This window comes from Oncorhynchus mykiss, chromosome 3 (assembly GCF_013265735.2).
Source record: "Oncorhynchus mykiss isolate Arlee chromosome 3, USDA_OmykA_1.1, whole genome shotgun sequence".
Lineage (NCBI taxonomy): Eukaryota > Metazoa > Chordata > Actinopteri > Salmoniformes > Salmonidae > Oncorhynchus > Oncorhynchus mykiss.
In genome coordinates this window covers 14,024,311-14,046,177 of record NC_048567.1, presented here as the reverse complement: position 1 = coordinate 14,046,177, position 21,867 = coordinate 14,024,311, and the positions used below count along the sequence as shown (strand labels likewise).

General features: G+C 42.8%; 1 protein-coding gene across 6 annotated transcripts in view; it reads left to right on the top strand.

Annotated features, from left to right (window-relative positions):
* Window positions 1-20,076, top strand: part of LOC110510454 — a 52,884-nt gene extending 32,808 nt beyond the window's left edge. Inside the window, exons 1-3 of one of the 6 annotated variants that reach the window (XM_036975382.1) lie at window positions 5,361-5,548; window positions 14,785-14,870; window positions 16,924-20,076. In XM_036975382.1, the coding sequence (XP_036831277.1) occupies window positions 16,998-20,069 (3,072 nt within the window). In that variant the 5' untranslated portion in view covers window positions 5,361-5,548; window positions 14,785-14,870; window positions 16,924-16,997 and the 3' untranslated portion in view covers window positions 20,070-20,076. Of the gene's footprint in view, window positions 1-5,352; window positions 5,549-6,538; window positions 6,591-6,655; window positions 6,800-10,136; window positions 10,182-14,784; window positions 14,871-16,923 lie in introns of those variants that run through there. The other 5 variants (XM_021591831.2, XM_021591824.2, XM_036975383.1 and 2 more) reach the window with 5 other exon arrangements.
* Window positions 20,077-21,867: the final 1,791 nt, after the last annotated feature.

Sequence of the window (21,867 nt, the reverse complement as noted above, 5' to 3'; positions counted from 1 at the left end):
GTCATTTTGCAGGGCTCTGGCAGTGCTCCTCCTGCTCCTCCTTGCACAAAGGCGGAGGTAGTGGTTCTGCTACTGGGTTGTTGCTCTCCTACGGCCTCCTCCACGTCTCCTGATGTACTGGCCTGTCTCCTGGTAGCGCCTCCATGCTCTGGACACTATGCTGACAGACACAGCAAACCTTCTTGCCACAGCTCACATTGATGTGCCATTCTGGATGAGCTGCACTACCTGAGCCACTTGTGTGGGTTGTAGACTCCGTCTCATGCTACCACTAGAGTGAAAGCACCGCCAGCATTCAAAAGTGACCAAAACATCAGCCAGGAAGCATAGGAACTGAGAAGTGGTCTGTGGTCCCCACCTGCAGAGCCACTCCTTTATTGGGGGTGTCTTGCTAATTGCCTATAATTTCCACCTGTTGTCTATTCCATTTGCACAACAGCATGTGAAATGTATTGTCAATCAGTGTTGCTTCCTAAGTGGACAGTTTGATTTCACAGAAGTGTGATTGACTTGGAGTTACATTGTGTTGTTTAAGTGTTCCCTTTATTTTTTTGAGCAGTGTATTTTCTTGCCCATTCACCCTCTGAATGGCACACATACACAATCCATGTCTCAATTGTCTCAGGGCTTAAAAGTCCTTTAACCTGTCTCCTCTCTTTCATCTACTCTGATTGGAAGTGCATTTAACAAGTGACCTCAATAAGGGATCATAGCTTTCACCTGGTCAGTCTGTCATGGAAAGAGCAGGTGTTCCTAATGTTTTCTACACTGTAGATTTTGTGTCCGTCCATGTCTAATCAGTGATTGTGACAAAGGCTGTGTTTGTAACTTATTCAAACAGTTAAAGGGGCAATCGGCAGTTGTTACAGCCTGAATTCAAAATGGATTAAATGTATAAATTCTCACCCATAATGACAGTGAACATGTTTTAAGAAATGTTTGCCAATTTATTGAAAATTAAATATAGATCTCATTTACATAAGTATTCACAGCCCTGAGTCAATACTTAGCAGTAATCACTGCCAAAGATGCTTCTACAGAGTTTTTCTGGGTACGTCTAAGAAATTTCCACACCGGGATTGTGCAACGTTTGCACACTGTTCTTTAAAAAGTTCTTTAAGCTCTGTCAAATTGGTTGTTTATCATTGCTCAACAACCTTGTTCAGGTCTTGCCATAGATTTTCAAGTAGAGTTAAGTCAATCCTGTAACAAGGCCACTCAGGGACATTTACTGTCTTCGTGGTAAACCACTCCAGTGTAGATTTGGCCATGTGTTTTAGGTTATTGTCCAACTGAAAGGGGAATTCATCTCCCAGTGTCTGGTAGAAAGCAGAATAAACTATGTTTTTCTCCAGGATTGTGCATGTGCTCAGCTCTATTCTATTTATTTTTTATCCTGCAAACTCCCCAGTCCTTAACAATTACAAGCATACCCATAACATGATGCAGCCACCACTATGCTTGAAAATATGGAGATTGGTACTCGTGTTACATTGATTTTATCCCAAATATAACACTTTGTAGTCAGGACAAAAAGTGCATTTGCTTTGTCACATTTTTTTCAGTATTATTTTAGTGCCGTGTTGCAAGCAGGATGCATGTTTTGAAATATTTGTATTCTGTACAGGCTTCCTTCTTTTCCCTCAATAAGGTTAGTGTAGTGGAGTACCTACAATGTTGTTGATCCATCCTTCATTTTCATGTTAAACACTATTGCACACAGTGAGTCCATGCAACTTACACTGAACACAAAATATAAAATCAACATGTAAAATGTTGGTCCCGTGTTTCATGAAATGAAATAAAAGATCCCAGAAATGTTATTTATTTCATTTTGTGCACAAATTAGTTTACATCCCTGTTAGTGAGCATTTTTCCTTTGCCAAGATAATCCATCCGTCAGACAGGTCTGGCATATCAAGAAGTTGATTAAACAGCATAATCATTACACAGGTGCCCCTTGTGCTGGGGACAATAAAAGGCCACTCTAAAATGTGCAATTTTGTCACACAACACAATGACAAAGATGTTTCTCTACAATTTCTCTACATTAAGCTGTCTCCAACATCATCATAGAAAATATGGACCTCCACATCCACCCAGGACCTCCACATCTGGCTTCTTCACCTGTGGGATTGTCGGAGACCAGCCACTCGGACCGCTGATGAAACAGGAGTATTTATGTCTGTAATAAAGCCCTTTATTGGGGAAAACTCATTCTGATTGGCTGGGCCTGGCTCCCCAGTGGGTGAGCCTATGCCTGTGCCCCTGCCCAGTCATGTGAAATCTGTAGCTTAGGTCCTAATTTATTTATTTCAATTGACTGATTTCTTTATATGAACTGTAACTCTGTAAAATTGTTGCATGTTGCGTTTATATATATTTTTCAGTATTTATGTATATATAGTACCAGTCAAGTTGGGACAACTACTCATTCCAGCATTTCTCTTTATTTTTACTATTTTCTACATTGTAAAATAATAGTGAAGACATCAAAACTATGAAATAACATGGAATCATGTAGTAACCCAAAAAGTGTTCAACAAATCCATCCCTCTCCTTCTTGGTCAAATAGCCCTTACACAGCCTGGAGGTGTGTTTTGGGTCATTGTCCTGTTAGAAAAACAAATGATAGTCCCACTAAGTGCAAACCAGATGGGATGGTGTACCGCTGCAGAATGCTGTGGCAGCCATGCTGATTAAGTGTGCCTTGAATTCTAAATAAATCCCTGACAGTCACCAGCAAAGCACCATCACACTTCCTCCATGCTTCATGGTGGGAACTACACGAGGAGATCATCTGTTCACATGCTCTGTGTCTCACAAAGACACAGAGGAGTTTTCACAAAAGCTTTCCAGAACTTGCAAACTGCTTTTTTATACTGTTCAACATACCTTGTGTCAATTGAAGCTTATCCTCAATACTGACAAACTAAACTAATGGTGTTTTCTAAAGCAAGAAATAGACCTCTGAACTTTTCACCTATTACTTACTACCTGTCAGGGCAAGGAGATTGAGGTTGTCACCTCATAAATATCTTGACATTTTAATTAATGACGGCCTCTCTTTTAAATTGCATATTCAACAATTTACAAAAAATTTAAGATGAAATTGGGATTTTATTTTAGGAATAAGGCCTGTTTTTCTTTTGAAGCAAGAAGGAGGCTAGTAATCAGCTACATTTATGCCTTTACTAGACTATGGGGATATTTTATATATGAATGCTTCTGCTCAGTGTTTGAGATCAATTGACACTTTTTACCATGGCACTTGAGATTTATTTTAAACTGCAAAACCCTTACACACCACTGCACTTTGTATACCAGGGTTGGCTGGCCTTCTCTAGTCACTCGTAGGCTCAGGCACTGGTATACTTTTATTTACAAAGCCATTTTGGGTTTACTACCTTTTTATTTGGGCATTTTTATTGTTCAGATATGTGGTGGGTACTCTTTTCGTTCACTGGACTTTATCCTGTTAACTGTTCCAAATGTCTGAACTGAATTTAGTAAAAGGGCTTTTATGTACTCTGCACCATCGTCTTGGAACGCCTTACAAAATACTTTTAAACTGGAAGAACTTGTCCCGATTGGTATTTTTAAATCACTGATGAATGATCTTGAGAGTGATTCCCTGACCTGTCAATGCTTTTAATTTGCTGTTTTTGATGTTGTTATACTCTTGTGAATTCTATGGTTTTTACTAGATTACTTGTAGTTTTTCATGTTTGTAATTTTTGTAATGACTTGGTGCTGCCATCTTGGTCAGGACGCTCTTGAAAAATAGATTTTAAATCTCAATGCGCCCTTCCTGGTAAAATAAAGGTTTAATAAATCAAATAAAACAGTGGTTGGAACCAAAAATCTCAAAAAAGGACTCACCAGACCGAAGGACAGACTTACACCGGTCTAATGTCCATTGCTTGTGTTTCTTGGCTCAAGCAAGTCTCTTCTTATTGGTGTCCTTTAGTAGTTGTTTCTTTGCAGCAATTCGACCATGAAGGCCTTATTCACGCAGTCTCCTCTTAACAGTTCATGTTGAGATGTGTCTGTTACTTGAACTCTGTGAAGTATTTATTTGGGCTGTAATCTGAGGTGCAGTTAACTCTAATGAACTTATCCTCTGGAGCAGAGGTAACTCTGGGTCTTCCTTTCCTATGGTGGTCCTCATGAGAGCCAGTATCATCATAGCGCTTGATGGTTTTTGCGACTGCACTTGAAGAAACTTTCAAAGTTCTTGACATTTTCTGGATTGACCGACCTTCATGTCTTAAAGTAATGATGGACTGTCGTTTCTCTTTGCTTATTTGAGCTGTTCTGGCCATAATATGGACTTGGTATTTTACTAAATAGGGCTATCTTCTGTATACCAATCCTACCTTGTCACACCACAACTGTTTGGCGCAAATGCATTAATAATGAAATAAATTCCACAAATTAACTTTTAACAAGGCATACCTGATAATTCAAATGCATTCCAGGTGACTACCTCATGAAGCTGGTTGAGAGAATGCTAAGAGTGTGCAAAGCTGTCATCAAGGCATAGGATGGCTACTTTGAAGAATCTCAAATATAAAATATATTTTGATTTGTTTAACACATTTTTGGTTACTACATGATTCAATATGTGTTATTTCATACTTGTGATGTCTTCACTATTATTCTGCAATGTAGAAAATAGTAATAAAGAAAGAAAAAACCTTGAATGAGTAGGTGTGTCCAAACTTTTGACTGGTACTGTATTCCTGTATTGTATACATGTATTCTGACAGGAGAGAAATCATAATCAAATAAAGACCAGAAAAGTAGACCCCATCTGCTTAACAGGTGGGATACAGCTTCCATTGCATTGGCAATCTTTAGCCATAACCATTCAGACCTACATTGAGCAGAGAACAATATCCTTCATATCTTGTCTATTTTAAATGGCAGTTAAAACACATCTCAATAATAAATATAAAGCGCATCAGTTTCAACTGTATAATGTGCATCGATTACATTTATCGGTGCATTATTGATTTGAGTCGCCATCAAATTGAAGTACAAAAAGTAGGCTATAGAACAAAGTTATAATATAGAAACGTACATTAAACGACGTTTTTGGTCTGAATAATTATTTACAGTTATCATCAGTATCCCATTATGAGTTTGGGTTTATCCCTCTGACTCCGAGTCTATAGTTGGCAGAATGTTCTAAGATTACAGCAGTCTGCTGCCCAGTTCGTTGTGAAGATTTAGAAAAAAACTCCCCCAGAGTGATTGGTTACGTTCCAGTCCGTTGTTAACAGCCACGCTGCGCAGAAGATCAGATTTGACGAGTCAATGAGCCACAAAGACGACAAGTAACATGTGCGCGCGACTGGTGATGGAGACTACCTGGAACGCACCCCCCTTTGCTACAGCTGTGCAGCAGCACACATCAACCGAATGCACGATCCGAACAGCATCGTGGCTACAAATAATACGTCTAAAATATTCAAATGAATCGCTATTGAACGAAAGTAGCCCTGGATGACACAAAATACTGTAATAAACAAAATTACTGATGGTAAGTTTACTAAATATATTATCGTTGTCATTGAACGACGAGGACATTTCAGAATGACATACCTAAATTGTGCTGTCTAACGTTACTATTTTCCCAATATGTTAATTTGACCTGTTATGCATAAGCTGAACTTTCACAATTATCTGGAATTATTGTATTGAACGATGTCGGAGTAACATTAACTAATCACATTATAGTGTGTTGTTAGCCAGGCTAGCTAGTTGGCAAGCTAGCTGGCTTTTGTTCACTAACGCTTTCTTGGACATCATCAATGCATCTTTTTTTTTGCTAGGTAATTTTGTTATCAACTACACACGGCACATAGACGTTTTTGTTAGCTAGCTGTAGTTTAAAAGCATTCGTTTGGTCGCTCATTTTTGGAACTAGTTAGCTAATGCAATGGTCGATTGTATAGCTAACATTAGCTGGCTAACGTTACGTCTGCCATCGTCGAATTGAATTGCACGACCAAAAGCTTAGTTTGATTGTTAGGTACATGTACTTTTCCAAACGTTTATCTAATTAGCAAACGTTCATAAGACATGTCATGGATCATTATAAAACTATAGATACCCCACCAATATGGCGTGGAGCGCTGTTTTGCTACAACAACAAATGTGATTGCAATCATGCATGCTTTTTTTCTTATTTTAGCACGCTCTTGTCAGGTGCAAAGTTGATCATTTTAGGATAGTCAATACATTTTACAAGATTGTGTGATGCAAGGAACACGTGCAGTAAATCCGATGCATGTGGTTTATTTCTTTATCGGGGCCCAGCGTTTTTCTTGACTTATGCATAAATATCCTAAAATAATGATTTAGCCCTACACAATCGCTCCATGTAGCATATACTTCCTAACATGCTGACCAGACCGGACACGTCGCGTGCTTCACAAAATAAATGTAGAAATCCATGTTATTAAATTATTGCTCCAAGCGTCTGCGATGTCAAGGGCTAAAATAGAACTCCTTTCTATTTCTGACGCAGATCGTGCTGAAAGTCCTGCCTCTCCCATCTCCTCGTTGGTTTATAGAAGCAGGTACCCACGTGCCGTCTCCTCATTGGTTATACCCACATGGGTGATTGAAAGACGAACTGTTTTGCCGGTTGTGGTAATACTATGAAAGTTTGGATGCAATCACCATATAAGTTCAAAGATGAAAAAGCCTGGAAGGAGGAGAGATGACTAGAAATGTTTCATTTTATGTGTGGAGTAATTGTCGGAGTAGAGGACCTTGTGCTTTTCAGGTAAAATAACAACTCAATGTTTATATCCCAGGACAAATGAGCTAGCAAGTGCAAGCTAACTAAATAGGACAAATTAGCTACCACGTGCAAGCTAACTAGCTAAAATGCCATACATGTTTAATGCTTTTCGACCTGTCCCCAAATGAATGTCATTGGTTCAGAGTTTGTTTAGATTTTTTTAAACAACGTGTTGTGATCGCGTTTGGTGTAGGGGGACAAAATAAATCAAATCAAATGTATTTGTCACGTACACATGGTTAGCAGATGTTAATGCGAGTGTAGCGAAATGCTTGTGCTTCTAGTTCCGACAATGCAGTAATAACCAACGAGTAATCTAACCTAACAATTCCAAAACTACAACTTATACACACAAGTGTAAAGGGATAAAGATATATGAAGGTGATGGTACAGAATGGCATAGGCAAGATGCAGTAGATGGTATTGAGTACAGTATATACATATGAGATGAGTAATGTAGGGTATGTAAACATTATATTAAGTAGCATTGTTTAAAGTGGCGAGTGATATATTTTCCATCAATTCCCATTATTAAAGTGGCTGGAGTTGAGTCAGTGTGTTGGCAGCAGTCACTAAATGTCAGTGGTGGCTGTTTAACAGTCTGATGGCCTTGAGATAGAAGCTGTCTCTCAGTCCCTGCTTTGATGCACCTGTACTGACCTCGCCTTCTGGATGATAGCGGGGTGAACAGGCAGTGGCTCGGGTGGTTGTTGTCCTTGATGATCTCTATGGCCTTCCTGTGACATCGGGTGGTGTAGGTGTCCTGGAGGGCAGGTAGTTTGCCCCCGGTGATGCGTTGTGCAGACCTCACTACCCTCTGGAGAGCCTTACGGTTGAGGGCGGAGCAGTTGCCGTACCGGGTGGTGAGGGTAGGTAACAACATCTCCACCCCTCTGATCCGGCGGCCCGACAGGATGCTCTCGATTGTGCATCTGTAGAAGTTTGTGAGTGCTTTTAGTGACAAGCCAAATTTCTTCAGCCTCCTGAGGTTGAAGAGAGGCGCTGCTGCGCCTTCTTCACGACGCTGTCTGTGTGAGTGGACCAATTCAGTTTGTCCGTGATGTGTACGCCGAGGAACTTCAAACTTACTACCCTCTCCACTACTGTCCCATTGATGTGGATAGGGGGGTGCTCCCTCTGCTGTTTCCTGAAGTCCACAATCATCTCCTTTGTTTTGTTGAGTGTGAGGTTATTTTCCTGACACCACACTCCGAGGGCCCTCACCTCCTCCCTGTAGGCCGTCTCGTCGTTGTTGGTAATCAAGCCTACCACTGTAGTGTCGTCCTCCAACTTGATTATTGAATTGGAGGCGTGCATGGCCACGCAGTCATGGGTGAACAGGGAGTACAGGAGAGGGCTCAGAACGCACCCTTGTGGGGCCCCAGTGTTGAGGATCAGAGGGGTGGAGATGTTGTTACCTACCCTCACCACCCGGAGGCGGCCCGTCAGGAAGTCCAGTACCCAGTTGCTCAGGGCGGGGTCGAGACCCAGGGTCTCGAGCTTGATGACGAGTTTGGAGGGTACTATGGTGTTAAATGCTGAGCTGTAGTCGATGAACAGCATTCTCACATAGGTATTCCTCTTGTCCAGATGGGTTAGGGCAGTGTGGTTAAGATTGCATTGTCTGTGGACCTATTTGGGCGGTAAGCAAATTGGAGTGGGTCTAGCGTGTCAGGTAGGGTGGAGGTGATATGGTCCTTGACTAGTCTCTCAAAGCACTTCATGATGACAGAAGTGAGTGCTACGGGGCGGTAGTCGTTTAGCTCAGTTAGCTTTCTTGGGAACAGGGACAATGGTGGCCCTCTTGAAGCATGTGGGAACAGCAGACTGGGATAAGGATTGATTGAATATGACCGTAAACACACCAGCCAACTGGTCTGCGCATGCTCTGAGGACGTGGCTGGGGATGCCGTCTGGGCCTGCAGCCTTCCGAGGGTAAACACGTTTAAATGTTTTCCTCACGTTGGCTGCAGTGAAGGAGAGTCCACAGCTTTTGGTTGCGGGCCGTGTCAGTGGCACTGTATTGTCCTCAAAGCAGGCAAAAATGTTATTTAGTCAGCCTGGGGAGCAAGACATCCTGGTCCGTGACGAGGCTGGTTTTCTTTTTGTAATCCGTGATTGACTGTAGACCCTGCCACATACCTCGTGTCTGAGCCGTTGAATTGTAACTCTACTTTGTCTCTATACTGACGCTTAGCTTGTTTGATTGCCTTGCGGAGGGAATACCTACACTGTTTGTATTCGGTCATGTTTCCGGTCACCTTTCCCTGGTTAAAAGCAGTGGTTCGCGCTTTGTTTCACGCGAATGCTGCCATCAATCCACGGTTTTTGGTTTGGGAATGTTTTAATCGTTGCTATGGGAACGACATCATCAATGCACGTTCTAATGAACTCGCTCACTGAATCAGCGTATTCGTCGATGTTGTTGGACGCAATGCGGAACATATCCCAGTCCGCGTGATGGAAGCAGTCTTGAAGCGTGGAATCAGATTGGTCGGACCAGCGTTGAACAGACCTGAGCGCGGGAGCTTCTTGTTTTAGTTTCTGTCTGTAGGCAGGAAGCAACAAAATGGAGTCGTGGTCAGCTTTTCCGAAAGGAGGGCGGGGGAGGGCCTTATATGCGTCGCAGAAGTTAGAATAGCAATGATCCAAGGTTTTACCAGCACTGGTTGTGCAATCGATATGCTGATACAATTTGGGGAGTCTTGTTTTCAGATTAGCCTTGTTAATATCCCTAGCTACAATGAATGCAGCCTCAGGATATGTGGTTTCCAGTTTGCAAAGAGTCAAATAAAGTTTGTTCAGGGCCATCAATGTGTCTGGTTGGGGGGGAATATATACTGTGATTATAATCGAAGAGAATTCCCTTGGTAGATAATGCGGACGACAGTTGATTGTGAGGAATTCTAAGTCAGGTGAACAGAAGGACTTGAGTTCCTGTATGTTGTTGTGGTCACACCACGTCTCGTTAATCCAAAGGCATACGCCCCCGCCCCTCTTCTTACCAGAAAGATTGGCGCGATGCGTGAAGAAACCAGCTGGCTGCACCAATTCCGTTAGCGTCTCTCGAGTGAGCCATGTTTCCGTGAAGCAAAGAACGTTAGTCTCTGATGTCTCTCTGGAATGCTACCCTTGCTCGGATTTCATCAACCTTGTTGTCAAGAGACTGGACATTGGTGAGTAGTATGCTAAGGAGTGGTGCGCGATGTGCCCGTCTCGGGAGCCTGACCAGAAGACCGCTACGTTTCCCTCTTTTACGGCGTCTTTGTTTAGGGTCGCAGGCTGGGATCCATTCCGTTGTCCTGGGTGGAAGGCAGAACACAGGATCCGCTTCGGGAAAGTCATATTCCTGGTCGTACTGATGGTGAGTTGACGTTGCTCTTATATTCAGTAGTTCTTCCCGACTGTATGTAATGAAACCTGAGATTACCGTAGGTACCAATGTAAAAAAAAAAATGCATAGTTTCCTAGGAACGCGAAGCGAGGCGGCCATGTCTGTCGGCGACGGAAGTAAATGTATGCACGGTGGCGCACGCGCGCAGCCGGTTTGGGTTCCGTTTAAGCAATTTGGCCGACAATTTATATTTTATTTTTGTCCATTTACACTAACGTTCAAAAGTTCGGGGTCACTTAGAAATGTTCTTGTTTTTGAAAGAAAATATCATTTTTGTCCATTTAAAATATCAAATGATCAGAAATAGTGTAGACATTGTTAATGACTATTGTAGCTTGAATCAGCAGATTTTTAATGGAATATCTGCATAGGCCCATTATCAGCAACCATCACTCCTGTGTTCCAATGGCACGTTGTGTTAGCTAAACCAAGTTTATCATTGTAAAAGGCTAATTCATCATTAGAAAACCCTTTTGCAATTATGTTAGCACAGCTGAAAGCTGTGGTGCTGATTTAAAGCAGCAATAAAACTGGCCTTATTTAGACTAGTTGAGTATCTGGAGCATCCGCATTTGTGGGTTCGATTACAGGCTGAAAATGGCCAGAAACAAAGAACTTTCCTCTGAAACTCATCAGTCTACTCTTGTTCTGAGAAATTATGGCTATTCCATGCGAGAAATTGCCAAGAAACTGAAGATCTTGTACAACTCCGTTCACAGACCAGTGCAAACTGGCTCTAACCAGAATAGAAAGAGGAGTGGGAGGCCCCGGTGCACAACTGAGCAAGAGGACAAGTACATTAGTGTCTAGTTTGAGAAACAGACACCTCACAAGTCCTCAACTGGCAGCTTCATTAAATAGTACCCACAAAACACCAGTCTCAACGTCAACAGTGAAGAGGCGACTCCGGGATGGAAACCAAGTTTGACTCCGTTCGATTGATTCCATTCCAGCCAATACAATGGGCATGTCCTGCTATAGCTCCTCCCACCAGCCAACACTGGTGGAAACGAATCTAACCCGCTGGCTCCTGAAGCCCGTCCCCATTAGCTCCAGAGTCTAGCTAACTGGCATTGCAAATTAGCACTTCGCTAGCTAACTGAGCAGTTTTAGACAAAACAGATGATATGAATAAACACCATTGCTAGCCCTCGTTGTTGGGCGTGGATTCATATTTACATTTTATGTTAACATTCATTGAAATTGGTGGTTACTGTTGGTTTCAGATCCAAGGCAAGACATTGTCTGCCATGTTTTCGGTTTTGGTTAGGGCTCAGAGTGATGTCACGCACTGTCGATACTCGTGAATATTCATGAAATTGCCTCGCGCATCTGCAAATGTTGTTTTATCGCCCCCAACGTGCTAGGTGGATATCAGGTGTTAAGAGGGTATTAATAATGCTTTTTATTAATTGATGTAAATACCAGTCGATGTGCTCAAACTTCAAAGGCAAATATACTTTATAGGCTAATATATCCTCAAGCTGCTTGGCAAATGGTGTCGGGTTTGTGTTTCTATTTTTACTCACGCAAAAAAAAACGCGAGGTCCTCATAAGCAATGTTACCTCAAATGTTTTTTGTCACTGAGCAAATTTCAGGTCTGCAGAGCGCAAACGTGAACGTTGTGAAAATAATGTGCAACGTCCGGAGCGTGTTTATTGTGAACACTGAGGCTGTACCCCCTTTAAATTAAAGTTAAGTGGTCAGGTAGGCTTCTGTGGCTATTTGATAATGTAGCCTACCATCAAAAATAATGGAGAAAATGCATCTCTTAACATTTTAGATGGAAATAGCTGTTCTATCATTCAGCCAACAGTAGCAGCCAATGTGTGGTGTTCAATGTAGGCCTGCATTCCATGAGACCTTTGTTAAAAAAAAATAATAATAATTTAAAACATGCAGGGCGTAACATTAACTTGTTTATCCACTTGTCCATCAGACAAAGAGGTGACTGAAACTGTTTGACGTAAGAAACTACTTTACAAAATAAAATGCATCATTATTCCATATCATTTTTTTAATGCGAATCAGACATGCTACCCTCTGCCTATTGGCTACTTAGCATGTCTGAAAGTACGACACTCTCCCTTTTGAAAACAAAAAAAGCTCTTTACCAAATCACTTTTCTAAGATGGCTAGACATGCACACATGTTGTGCTCTTGTAGGATGCAGTCAATCCCCTTTTGCTGACTGCAAATGATCTATAACTGGGCTAATAACTCACTAACTAGCAAAGGATATGAACAAAGACTACCTCAAGATCGCGCCTTCTTGAAGACAAAGTAACGAGGCTGATGAGCATCGCAAGTTGCTCCAAAGAGTTGGACAGTTTTGACTTTGCAACAGCAGCTGTTGAATTTAAGCAGGTTAAGTTTTGCTGCTAATGCAGATAAATTAGAGGCAAATTGTGTTAGTCAAGCCTAGTTCTAGCAGTTCTGTTGCTGCCCTAGGCAAGGTCAACATATGCCGCCCTCTGTGCCATGTATTGTATAAAGATTTGGAATGGATTGATAGATTACAGTAGAGTAATGATGTGTATCACGTGCAATTAGTACATTTCACTTAAGACTTTTCAGTAGCACTTGGAAACTTAACATCATTGCCAACTATTCACATTGGAGAGTTGCAATCACAGCCAATAGTATATAGGAAACCGTTATCAATAAGCCACCTATATCACATGACACGAGTCACGATGCCACGATAGTTACAAAAAAAAAAACATTTATTTACATCATCCAGTGGAACTGTAAGAAGAGTTAGGTGTACACTGAATAAAAATATAAATGCAACATGCAACAATTAAAAAGATTTTACTGAGTCGCCGTTCATATCAGGATCAGTCAATTTAAATAAATTCATTAGGCCCTACCGCCCAAATCTATGGATTTCACAAGACTGGGAATATAGATGTGCATCGGTTAGTCACAGATACCTTTTTAAAAAAAAGTAGGCCGTGGATAAGAAAACCAGTCAGTATCTGGTGTGACCATTTGCCTTATGCAGCGAGACATCTCCTTGGCATGGAGTTGATCAAGCTGTTGATTGTGGAAGTCTGTCCCTCTCCTCTTCAATGGCTGTGCGAAATGCTGGATTTTGGTGGCAACTGGAACATGCTGTCGGTCCAGAGCATCCCAAACGTGCTCAATGGGTGCCATGTCTGGTCAGTATGCAGGGTTGCACATTTTGGGGTATATTCAGAGGTGGAAACTTTCAGTGGGAATTAACCGGAATATATGGGAATAAACGGAAATATGCAAGTTAATATTATTGCTATTTAAATAATGTTTTTTGCATTGGATATATTTACCATAGCATATGGAGACAGAAATGTTTATATTTTATCTTATCATAGGTAGACATAATTGCAAATGATTAAATCCTTCAAATAGAAAAAAACAACAATTTAGTGACGAACTGAACTTTAATAAAATGAGTTGACTAACCACATGGGATGATTTCACTGAACAACAAAAGAAAGGGAATATTGAATGATCCCCAATGATCCATCGCATCTCCCAAAAAAGTTTTCAACATACTTGGCATACTTGGTAAAATGATAGTCTAGAAACTAAAGCTTTGGTTGTCTTCCTCTCAGGCTTCCATGTCTTCTCCCTGGACGACCTCAATGTCCACCTCTTGAATATCAGACTCAGGCCTCATCTTCACTGTCACTTTCCAACCTTGTTGAGGATGGCTCGTTGTCAGGCCCTAAAAGCCTAAAATTTGCCTGGATGGCCACCAATTTTTCAACCCTTGTATTGGTCAGCCTGTTGCCTGCTTTTGTGTCTGTTTCCAAACAAGACCAGTTGCGCTCTGAGGTGGCTGATGTTGGGATTTGGAGCATGATCGAGGCAACAGGGGAAAGTGCCTCAGATCCACAAAGTCCCTTCCACCAGGTGGCTGATGAGATATGTTGGCACGACTGCCATATTGGATATCCATCCCAAAGCCCTTACTTAGAAATGTCCTGTGCCAGACTACCAAGAACCTTGCCCTCATCCAGGCCAACGTGGCGAGACACAGTAGTGATGACACCATAGGCCTTGTTGATCTCTGCACCAGACAGGATACTCTTGCCAGCATACTTGGGTCCAACATGTACGCTACAGCGTGTATGGGCTTCAGGCAGAAGTCTTCACCCTTTTTGACGTATTTCAGAACTGCAGTTTCCTCTGCTTGGAGCAACAGTGAAGTGGGCAGGGCAGTACGGATTTCTTCTCTTACATCTGCAAGCAGTCTGAACATCAGAAAGGATGGCATTGTTTCCCTCAATCTGTGCAATGGCTACAGCTATAGGTTTCAGGCTGCTTACCACTCTCTCCCAAATGCATAATCCAAGAGAATACTCTTGATGGGGCTGTCCATATCGGCAGACTGATATGGCCATTTGTTGGAGAGACTCCCTCCCCTCCAGGAGACTGTCAAACATGATGACAACACCACCCCAACAGGTGTTGCTGGGCAGTGTCAATGTGGTGCTCTTATTTTTCTCACTTTGCTTCGTGAGGTAGATTGATGCAATAACTTGACCCTTCACATACCTAACCATTTCCTTGTCTCTCTTGTAGAGTGCATCCATGGTTTTCAGTGCAATGATGCCCTTGAGGAGTGGATTCAGTGCAGGAGCAGCACAGCAAATGGGTGTGATGTGAGGGTAGGACACCTCCACTTTAGTCCAAGCTGCCTTCATGTTTGCAGCATTGTCTGTCACCAGTGCAAATACCTTCTGTGGTCCAAGGTCGTTGATGACTGCCTTCAACTCATCTGCAATGTAGAGACTGGTGTGTCTGTTGTCCCTTGTGTCTGTGCTGTTGTAGAATACTGGTTGAGGGGTGTAGATGTAGTTAATTATTCCTTTAATTTTCTTGACCTTCACTTGAACTTGGCATCAAGCAAATGAGTAGATAAAGCATGTCTGGTTGGAGGGGTGTATGCTGGGCGAAGAACATTCAGAAATCTCTTCCAATACACATTACCTGTGAGCATCAGAGGTGAACCAGTTGCATACACAGCTCGAGCAAGACATTCATCAGCATTTCTCTGACTGCGTTCCTCCATTGAGTCAAAAAATACTTCTGATATCCATAAGCTGTTGCTATCTGTCATCATTTTGACCCCAAATAGAAGTAGAGGGTCTTTTGTCAGAGCTCTGAGGGAACGTTATGCACTTGGCCAGATGATTCTTTGTCTTTTTTTGCATTCTTCACGCATGATTTGGCACAGTTTTTGCAAATGTACACAGTTTTTCCTTCTACATTAGCTGCAGTGAAATGTATCCACATATCAGATTGTGCCCAAGGCATTTTCCTGTAAAGATTAGAAAGAAATGAGTAAAAAAAAAAAAAATCCATGTATAGATAAATAGTTTAGCAGTTAGATTAAACAACTCCTTTGTAAGATAAATGTTTTAAAATGAAACGTGTATGGAAACAAGTTAGCAGGCTCAAGCAAGCTAAAACCCACATGGTAGCAAAAACTAACTAGCAGAAATTGTAACAAGTTAGAAATGATTTAAACACACTTTTCTGTAGGCCACTATTTACGAGCGTACATTATTATTATTTTTATGCCATATAAAATATTTTCGCCCCAACTGGTATTGTAATCAAAACTTACCAGAAAGCTTGTAGTCCTTGGCTCAGAAAGTATAGTAGTGTGGGCTCAATAGCATCTCATTAGCGTGCAAGATCTTGAGAATCAGCTGTACATGTGATTGAAGAATGCACTATGCATGCAGAGGTTTGCATGCAATTGAATTGGGGATAGTTTAACCAAAATATGCCACAAGACCTAGAATTGCCTTATGTGTATCCCACAAAAAGGTTCACTGTTATTAACACATTTTTTGGGATGAATTTAAGCAAAATTCCCGGAATTATTCCGGGAATAATACCGGGCAGGCTGTACCGTCTGTGACTGTCTTGTACCACAATGCTTGGCCTTCAGGGAAGTACCTCATCCCCTAAAATGTTTCGCTGTGTGGCATGTTCAGCCACCTTTACTGGATTGGCATCCTTGTTGGTGCACCAAGCTTCTCATGCTGTTCAATATGACAAGCAACCACCACAATCACAGCAAGGGGAACCACTACTTCAAGGTCTCAGAGCAAGTGACGTCACCGATTGAAACGCTATTAGCGCGCACCACCGCTAACTAGCTAGCCATTTCACATCCGTTACACAGAGAATTTGTTTTAGCTTCTCATGCTATTCTACACATTTTGCCTTGAGGCAGAGAATTTTGTTGTTTTTGAAGCCATTCTCCTGTAATTCTAAACATTTTTGCAGGGGAGCCTCGCAGGGGTGCGTCCTACGCCACTGATCCAGTATTTATACATGAATCACATCTATTAACTTGAAATTAAAGTTGTACTCAGTCTCATTTTCACCTCATGTATTACCTGATTTACTGAACAGAAGGCTCATCTCAATAGGTGGCCCAGGTATCCTCACGACATCAGTGTAGCTGAAGTGTTATGGTGTGTACCTACAGTATATTATATCATCATTACTGAAATTGTGGAGGTGCCTGAGCATATGGAATTACAAATAAGAATGTAGGCTAGGTCATTTGGTAAATCGTTTCAGAAATGAAGTGTATATACGTTATCTGTAAACGTTATTTTGTTTGGAGATTCACATGTTACATCGTTTGAGGGGATACTTTTATCATATATTCCTGACAAATGTGTTTTCTTTATTTTTCAGGAAACTGACAACCCAAGATCAGTCAGTTGAGGACACCTGAGCCCCCCTTTGTACTGTGACTGTCTTGTACCACAATGCTTGGCCTTCAGGGAAGTACCTCATCCCCTAAAATGTATCGCTGTGTGGCTTGTTCAGCCACCTTTACTGGATTGGCATCCTTGTTGGTGCACCAAGCTTCTCATGCTGTTCAATATGACAAGCAACCACCACAATCTGAGAAGCAGAGCCTTTGCACTCACTGTGGTGAAGTGCTTTCAAACAAGGAGCTCCAAGACCAGCACTGCTGCAAAGCAGTACCTGAGACCCCGGCTCTCTCTCTTTTTATCTGTGATTGTGGGGATGAGTTTCAGAACTTTAATGAAATGCTGGAGCATAAAAGATCTCATGTCTCAACCCCCCAGCAGCAGACCCAGACGACTGATGCCAAATATTTGAGCCAAGACGAATGTAGTCTGGTTGAACCTGCCCAACCAGTCTCCCCTCAGCCAACCCTTAGCCAAACCATTTTGGGCCTCATTCCCCCCTCTCATCCCTCACCCCTATCTCCTGTCATTCCTAGTTCAATTCTCTCACAGCTTAATAGCACATCCACTGTTCCTGAAGTCTATAGAAATAAGGGGTTTATTGCCCTAACCAGACCTCCAGAGCTGAACAACCTCCCTCCAGGTGCAAGTGAGCAGGAATTACAGCCTGATGGGCTTGACCAACCTGAGAACATCTCTACTGCACAGGAACCCTCACCACAATCTGTCCAGGATGAGACTCCTGAGGATGCAGACTGTCCTGTTACAAGCGGTGCATCTTCAGAAGATGCCGGCGCACCTAAAAATGAGACAATAATGAAGATGATAGCAAATGCCTACATGAAACGTTATCAACCTGCTCAACACTACCCATTAAGACACAAGAGACTTGTGTTCCCCAAAAGAGAGCTTATACCAGTGGAGGTGATGTCACAATCCAAACAAACAGCAGCATCCACACCAGGGCCCTCTATTGGCCAGTTAAGACACCTGCTTACAAACTCTGGTGCAAAGACAATAGCCCGTCCATCTGGCATCATATCTTTGACTCAGACCTTCTGCCCTGTAGTAGTTCTTGAGACCCGCCAAAAGCTTATTGATTCTAGAAATAGGGCCACACAGGGGAGATATCAATGTGGCCGCTGCCGAAGTGTTTTTCAGGACTTGGACAGCTTGACAGTGCATCATGCCTTACACAGGAAGGAGATAGTGAAGTGTTGTCGTCACTGTAAACAACTGATGATTGGAAAACCACCCCTTCCAGACAACCACATCTGTCCCCTGGCTCCCCACGACCTTACCTCAGTGGGGAGTAAATGCCACTCTATCAAAAAGACTGCATCATTCCAGAAGCAAAAGAAGCAACAACCACAAAGAATCTTCCAAAGTGTTAAAGCTAGGACGCCTTACTTTTGTCAAGTGTGCAAGCACAACTATGCCCGTAGGTATAATCTCAATGTGCACAAGTGTCAGGGGCCACCCCATCCTCTTCAGCATGCCTCCAACTCTGCCCTGTACAAAAATACTGCATTTGGGTTAAACATTAAAGCAAGGGAGCCTGTCACAGGCGTCAACCAGAGGCCTCTAATCTCCAAAATCATCGGTGTGGGCACTGTCAGCACTCGTCAGATAAAGGAGGAGGTGATTTCTGCAGAATCAAGGCCACATCCTCAGTTTCCTGATTTGCTCTGGTCTGGTTCACCTAAAAACTTCTCATCCTTCTATCCCAAAGTTTCCACGCATGTAACACCAGAAGAAATTGATTCAGGATCTGCAACACTACAGCAAGGAGATGGTGAAGGGGACAACGCAGCAAGTAGTTTTAAACAAGAAGGTAAAGATGGAGAATGGACAATGCCTTTAGATGATTCTGAGATTGACGTGCTGATTGAGGCAGTAGATGCAGAAGACGACGATGATTTAATGCTACAAGAACCTATTTCTCAGGGTCATGTCAAATCCACAAAGGATGGCGTGCCTTATTTCATAAAAGATGGTGCTAGACGTTTTCCCTGCTATAGATGTCAGAAAACGTACAGTCGAGGGTGCACATTAAAAAAGCATCAAAGACTGTGTGGAAATAGATCATTTTTGCCACAATCTACCTTCCGGGCGGTAGCACAGAAAGTCAACAAGGGTCAATTCCAATTCGATTGCTATGTCTGTGGGAGGAGCTTTAACCGCAAAGATAACATGCTGATTCATAGGAAGAAGTGCCAGTTAAGTAGAACCGTGGCCAAGAATGATAATGGACTTTTACAACAGGGCTTATCAGCAGCCCAGGCACCGCAACGTCTCGTGGCACAAAGTAGTAAAAATCTGGAGGATAATGGGGCAAATTGGGGTATTATGTCATTGCCCAATGTTCTTCCCAGGAGAGTGACGTGTGAGTGTGGGGCAGGCTTCACTTCCCCACGGCTCCTCCTAGAGCATTTGCAAAAGCATGCGCAGGAGGCCTATACCTGCCCCACATGCGGTGAGACACTGAGTTCCTGGGCAGACTATGAAGTCCACCTACAAGTGCACATGCAGCCTCAGCACCAGATGTATGGGGGAATGCAACAGCAGAGCTCTCCACCTCTACTGCTTAGGTTTCCACAGCAGCCGCGTCAATGTCGGCAGCCCCTGCCAAAGCAGCGACATGCGGCTCCGCAACACACTCTGCCAGCACAGCGCCCTCAGCCAAATCAACAACCTCTGCGGAAGCCTAGGAAGCCACAGCCGCGCTGTGTGTGCATACGATGCAGCAACACCTTTTGCAGTCGCGGCGCGCTGCTAAAGCACCTCTCCTGGAATCGGTGTAAAGGTGACAGAGGAGCTATTTCAGCGAAGGCAAACCACTGTTCCCGCTGCAGCATGGACTTCCCCAATGGCCTCAGCCTCAAGTTTCACCAGCTAAATGGAATGTGCAAGCCTGCCTTCAAGCCCATGCGTTGCCCTGTGTGCGTGCGCTGGTTTGGAACTGTGGAGGGACTCCAGAAACACCTGCAAACACACGACCAGACCAACTCATTTCGCTGCCTCATCTGCCAGCGCCTCTATCCCAGCCTACGATCACTGAAAGACCACCGCAGAAAGGTCCATTGCATTTTGTCTGGAGACACAGAGCAGGTTACACAATGAGAATGAATACTCTGAAAATCATAATCCAACAGAACATATAAACAATAATTTTAGCAAAATGTTTTTGCAAGATCTGTTATTGATTTGAGGGATTAATTTTGTCTTGTGTAACCATATATAATCACTATTGTACTATACTACTTTGATTCTATTTTCACTGTCTTATCAATAGACTTTTCTTGCTCACTTGAACCTATTTTAATGGTCATAGTTGTAAACTGTTGTATTGTGCTGTAAAATGCAATGATGTTTTTAGCTTGTTCTTAAAGGGATACTTTGGGATTTTGGTAATGAAATCCTTTATCAACTTCCCCACTATGAAGGAAGTTGAGGTAGTTACCGTAGACTTCTTCAATGTGCTAATGCTAGTTAGCAACATCCTTCAAACTGCACGCAGAGACATAATGGTATCGACAAGTTCATCTGACTCTGGGAAGTAGATTTTAAGGGCTTTATTGCCAAAATCCTGAAGTATCCCTTTAACTCTTCAACCATTATTAAAATGTACCACTTATTGTTCAATTGCTATTTTAGGTTGTGCAAAAACGTTGATGGTTATATCTTAGTGTGGTAGCTGTCAGTGCATTGTGGAGAAAACAATTAAGTGAATATACACTACAAAGTATGTGCACACCTGCTCATCGAACTCCTCATTCCCAAATCATGGGCATTAATATGAAGTTGGTCACCCCCCCCCCCCCCCCTTTGCTGCTATAACAGAATCCACCCTTCTGGGAAGGCTTTTGTGTAGATGTTGGAACATTGCTGAGGGGACTTGCTTCCATTCAGCCACGAGCATTAGTGAGGTCGGGCACTGATGTTGGGTGATTAGGCCTGGCTCGCAGTCGGCGTTCCCATTCATCCCAAAGGTGTTCAATGGGGTTGAGGTCAGGGCTCTGAAGTCCAGTCAAGTTCTTCTACACCGATGTCGACAAACCATTTCTGTATGGACCTTGCTTTGTGCACGGGGGCATTGTCATACTGAAACAGGCAAGGGCCTTACCAAACTGTTGACGCAAAGTTGAAAGCCCAGAATCGTCTAGAATGTCATTGTGTGCTGTAACGTTGATTGTCCTTCTTTGGAACTAAGGAGCCTAGCCCGAAACAACATAAAAAAACAGCCTCAGACCATTATTCTTCCTCCACCAAACTTTAGTTGCCACTATGCATTGGGGCAGGTAGCGTTCTCCTGGCATCCACCAAACCAAGATTCGTCTGTCGGACTGCTAGATGGTGAAGCGTGATTCATCACACCAGAGAATACATTTCCATTGCTCCAATGTCGACGAGCTTTACACCACTCCAGCCGATGCTCGGCATTGCGCATGGTGATCTTAGGCTTGTGTCCGGCTGCTCGGCCATGGAAGCCCATTTCATGACGCTCCCGACTAACAGTTATTGTGTTGATGTTCCAAACTGCATCTGGAAGCTCAGTCGTGAGTGTTGCAACTGAGGACAGGCTTCTTCTTTTTTCTTCTTCCCTCCGCACTCCGGTTCCGTTCTGTGAGTTCGATGTTTCCACTTCACAATAAATGCACTTACAATTGACCAGGGCAGCTCTAACGGCAGACATTTTACGAACTGACTTGTTCAAAATGTGGCATCCTATGACGGTGCTATGTTGAAAGTCACTGAGCTCTTCTGTAAGGCCATTCTACTGCCAATGTTTGTCTACTCTATGGAGATTGCATGGCTGTATGCTCAATTGTATACACCTGTCAGCAACGGTGTGGCTGAAGTAGCCAAATCCACTAATTTGAAGGGATGTCCATACTTTTGTGTGTATGTATGTGTGTGT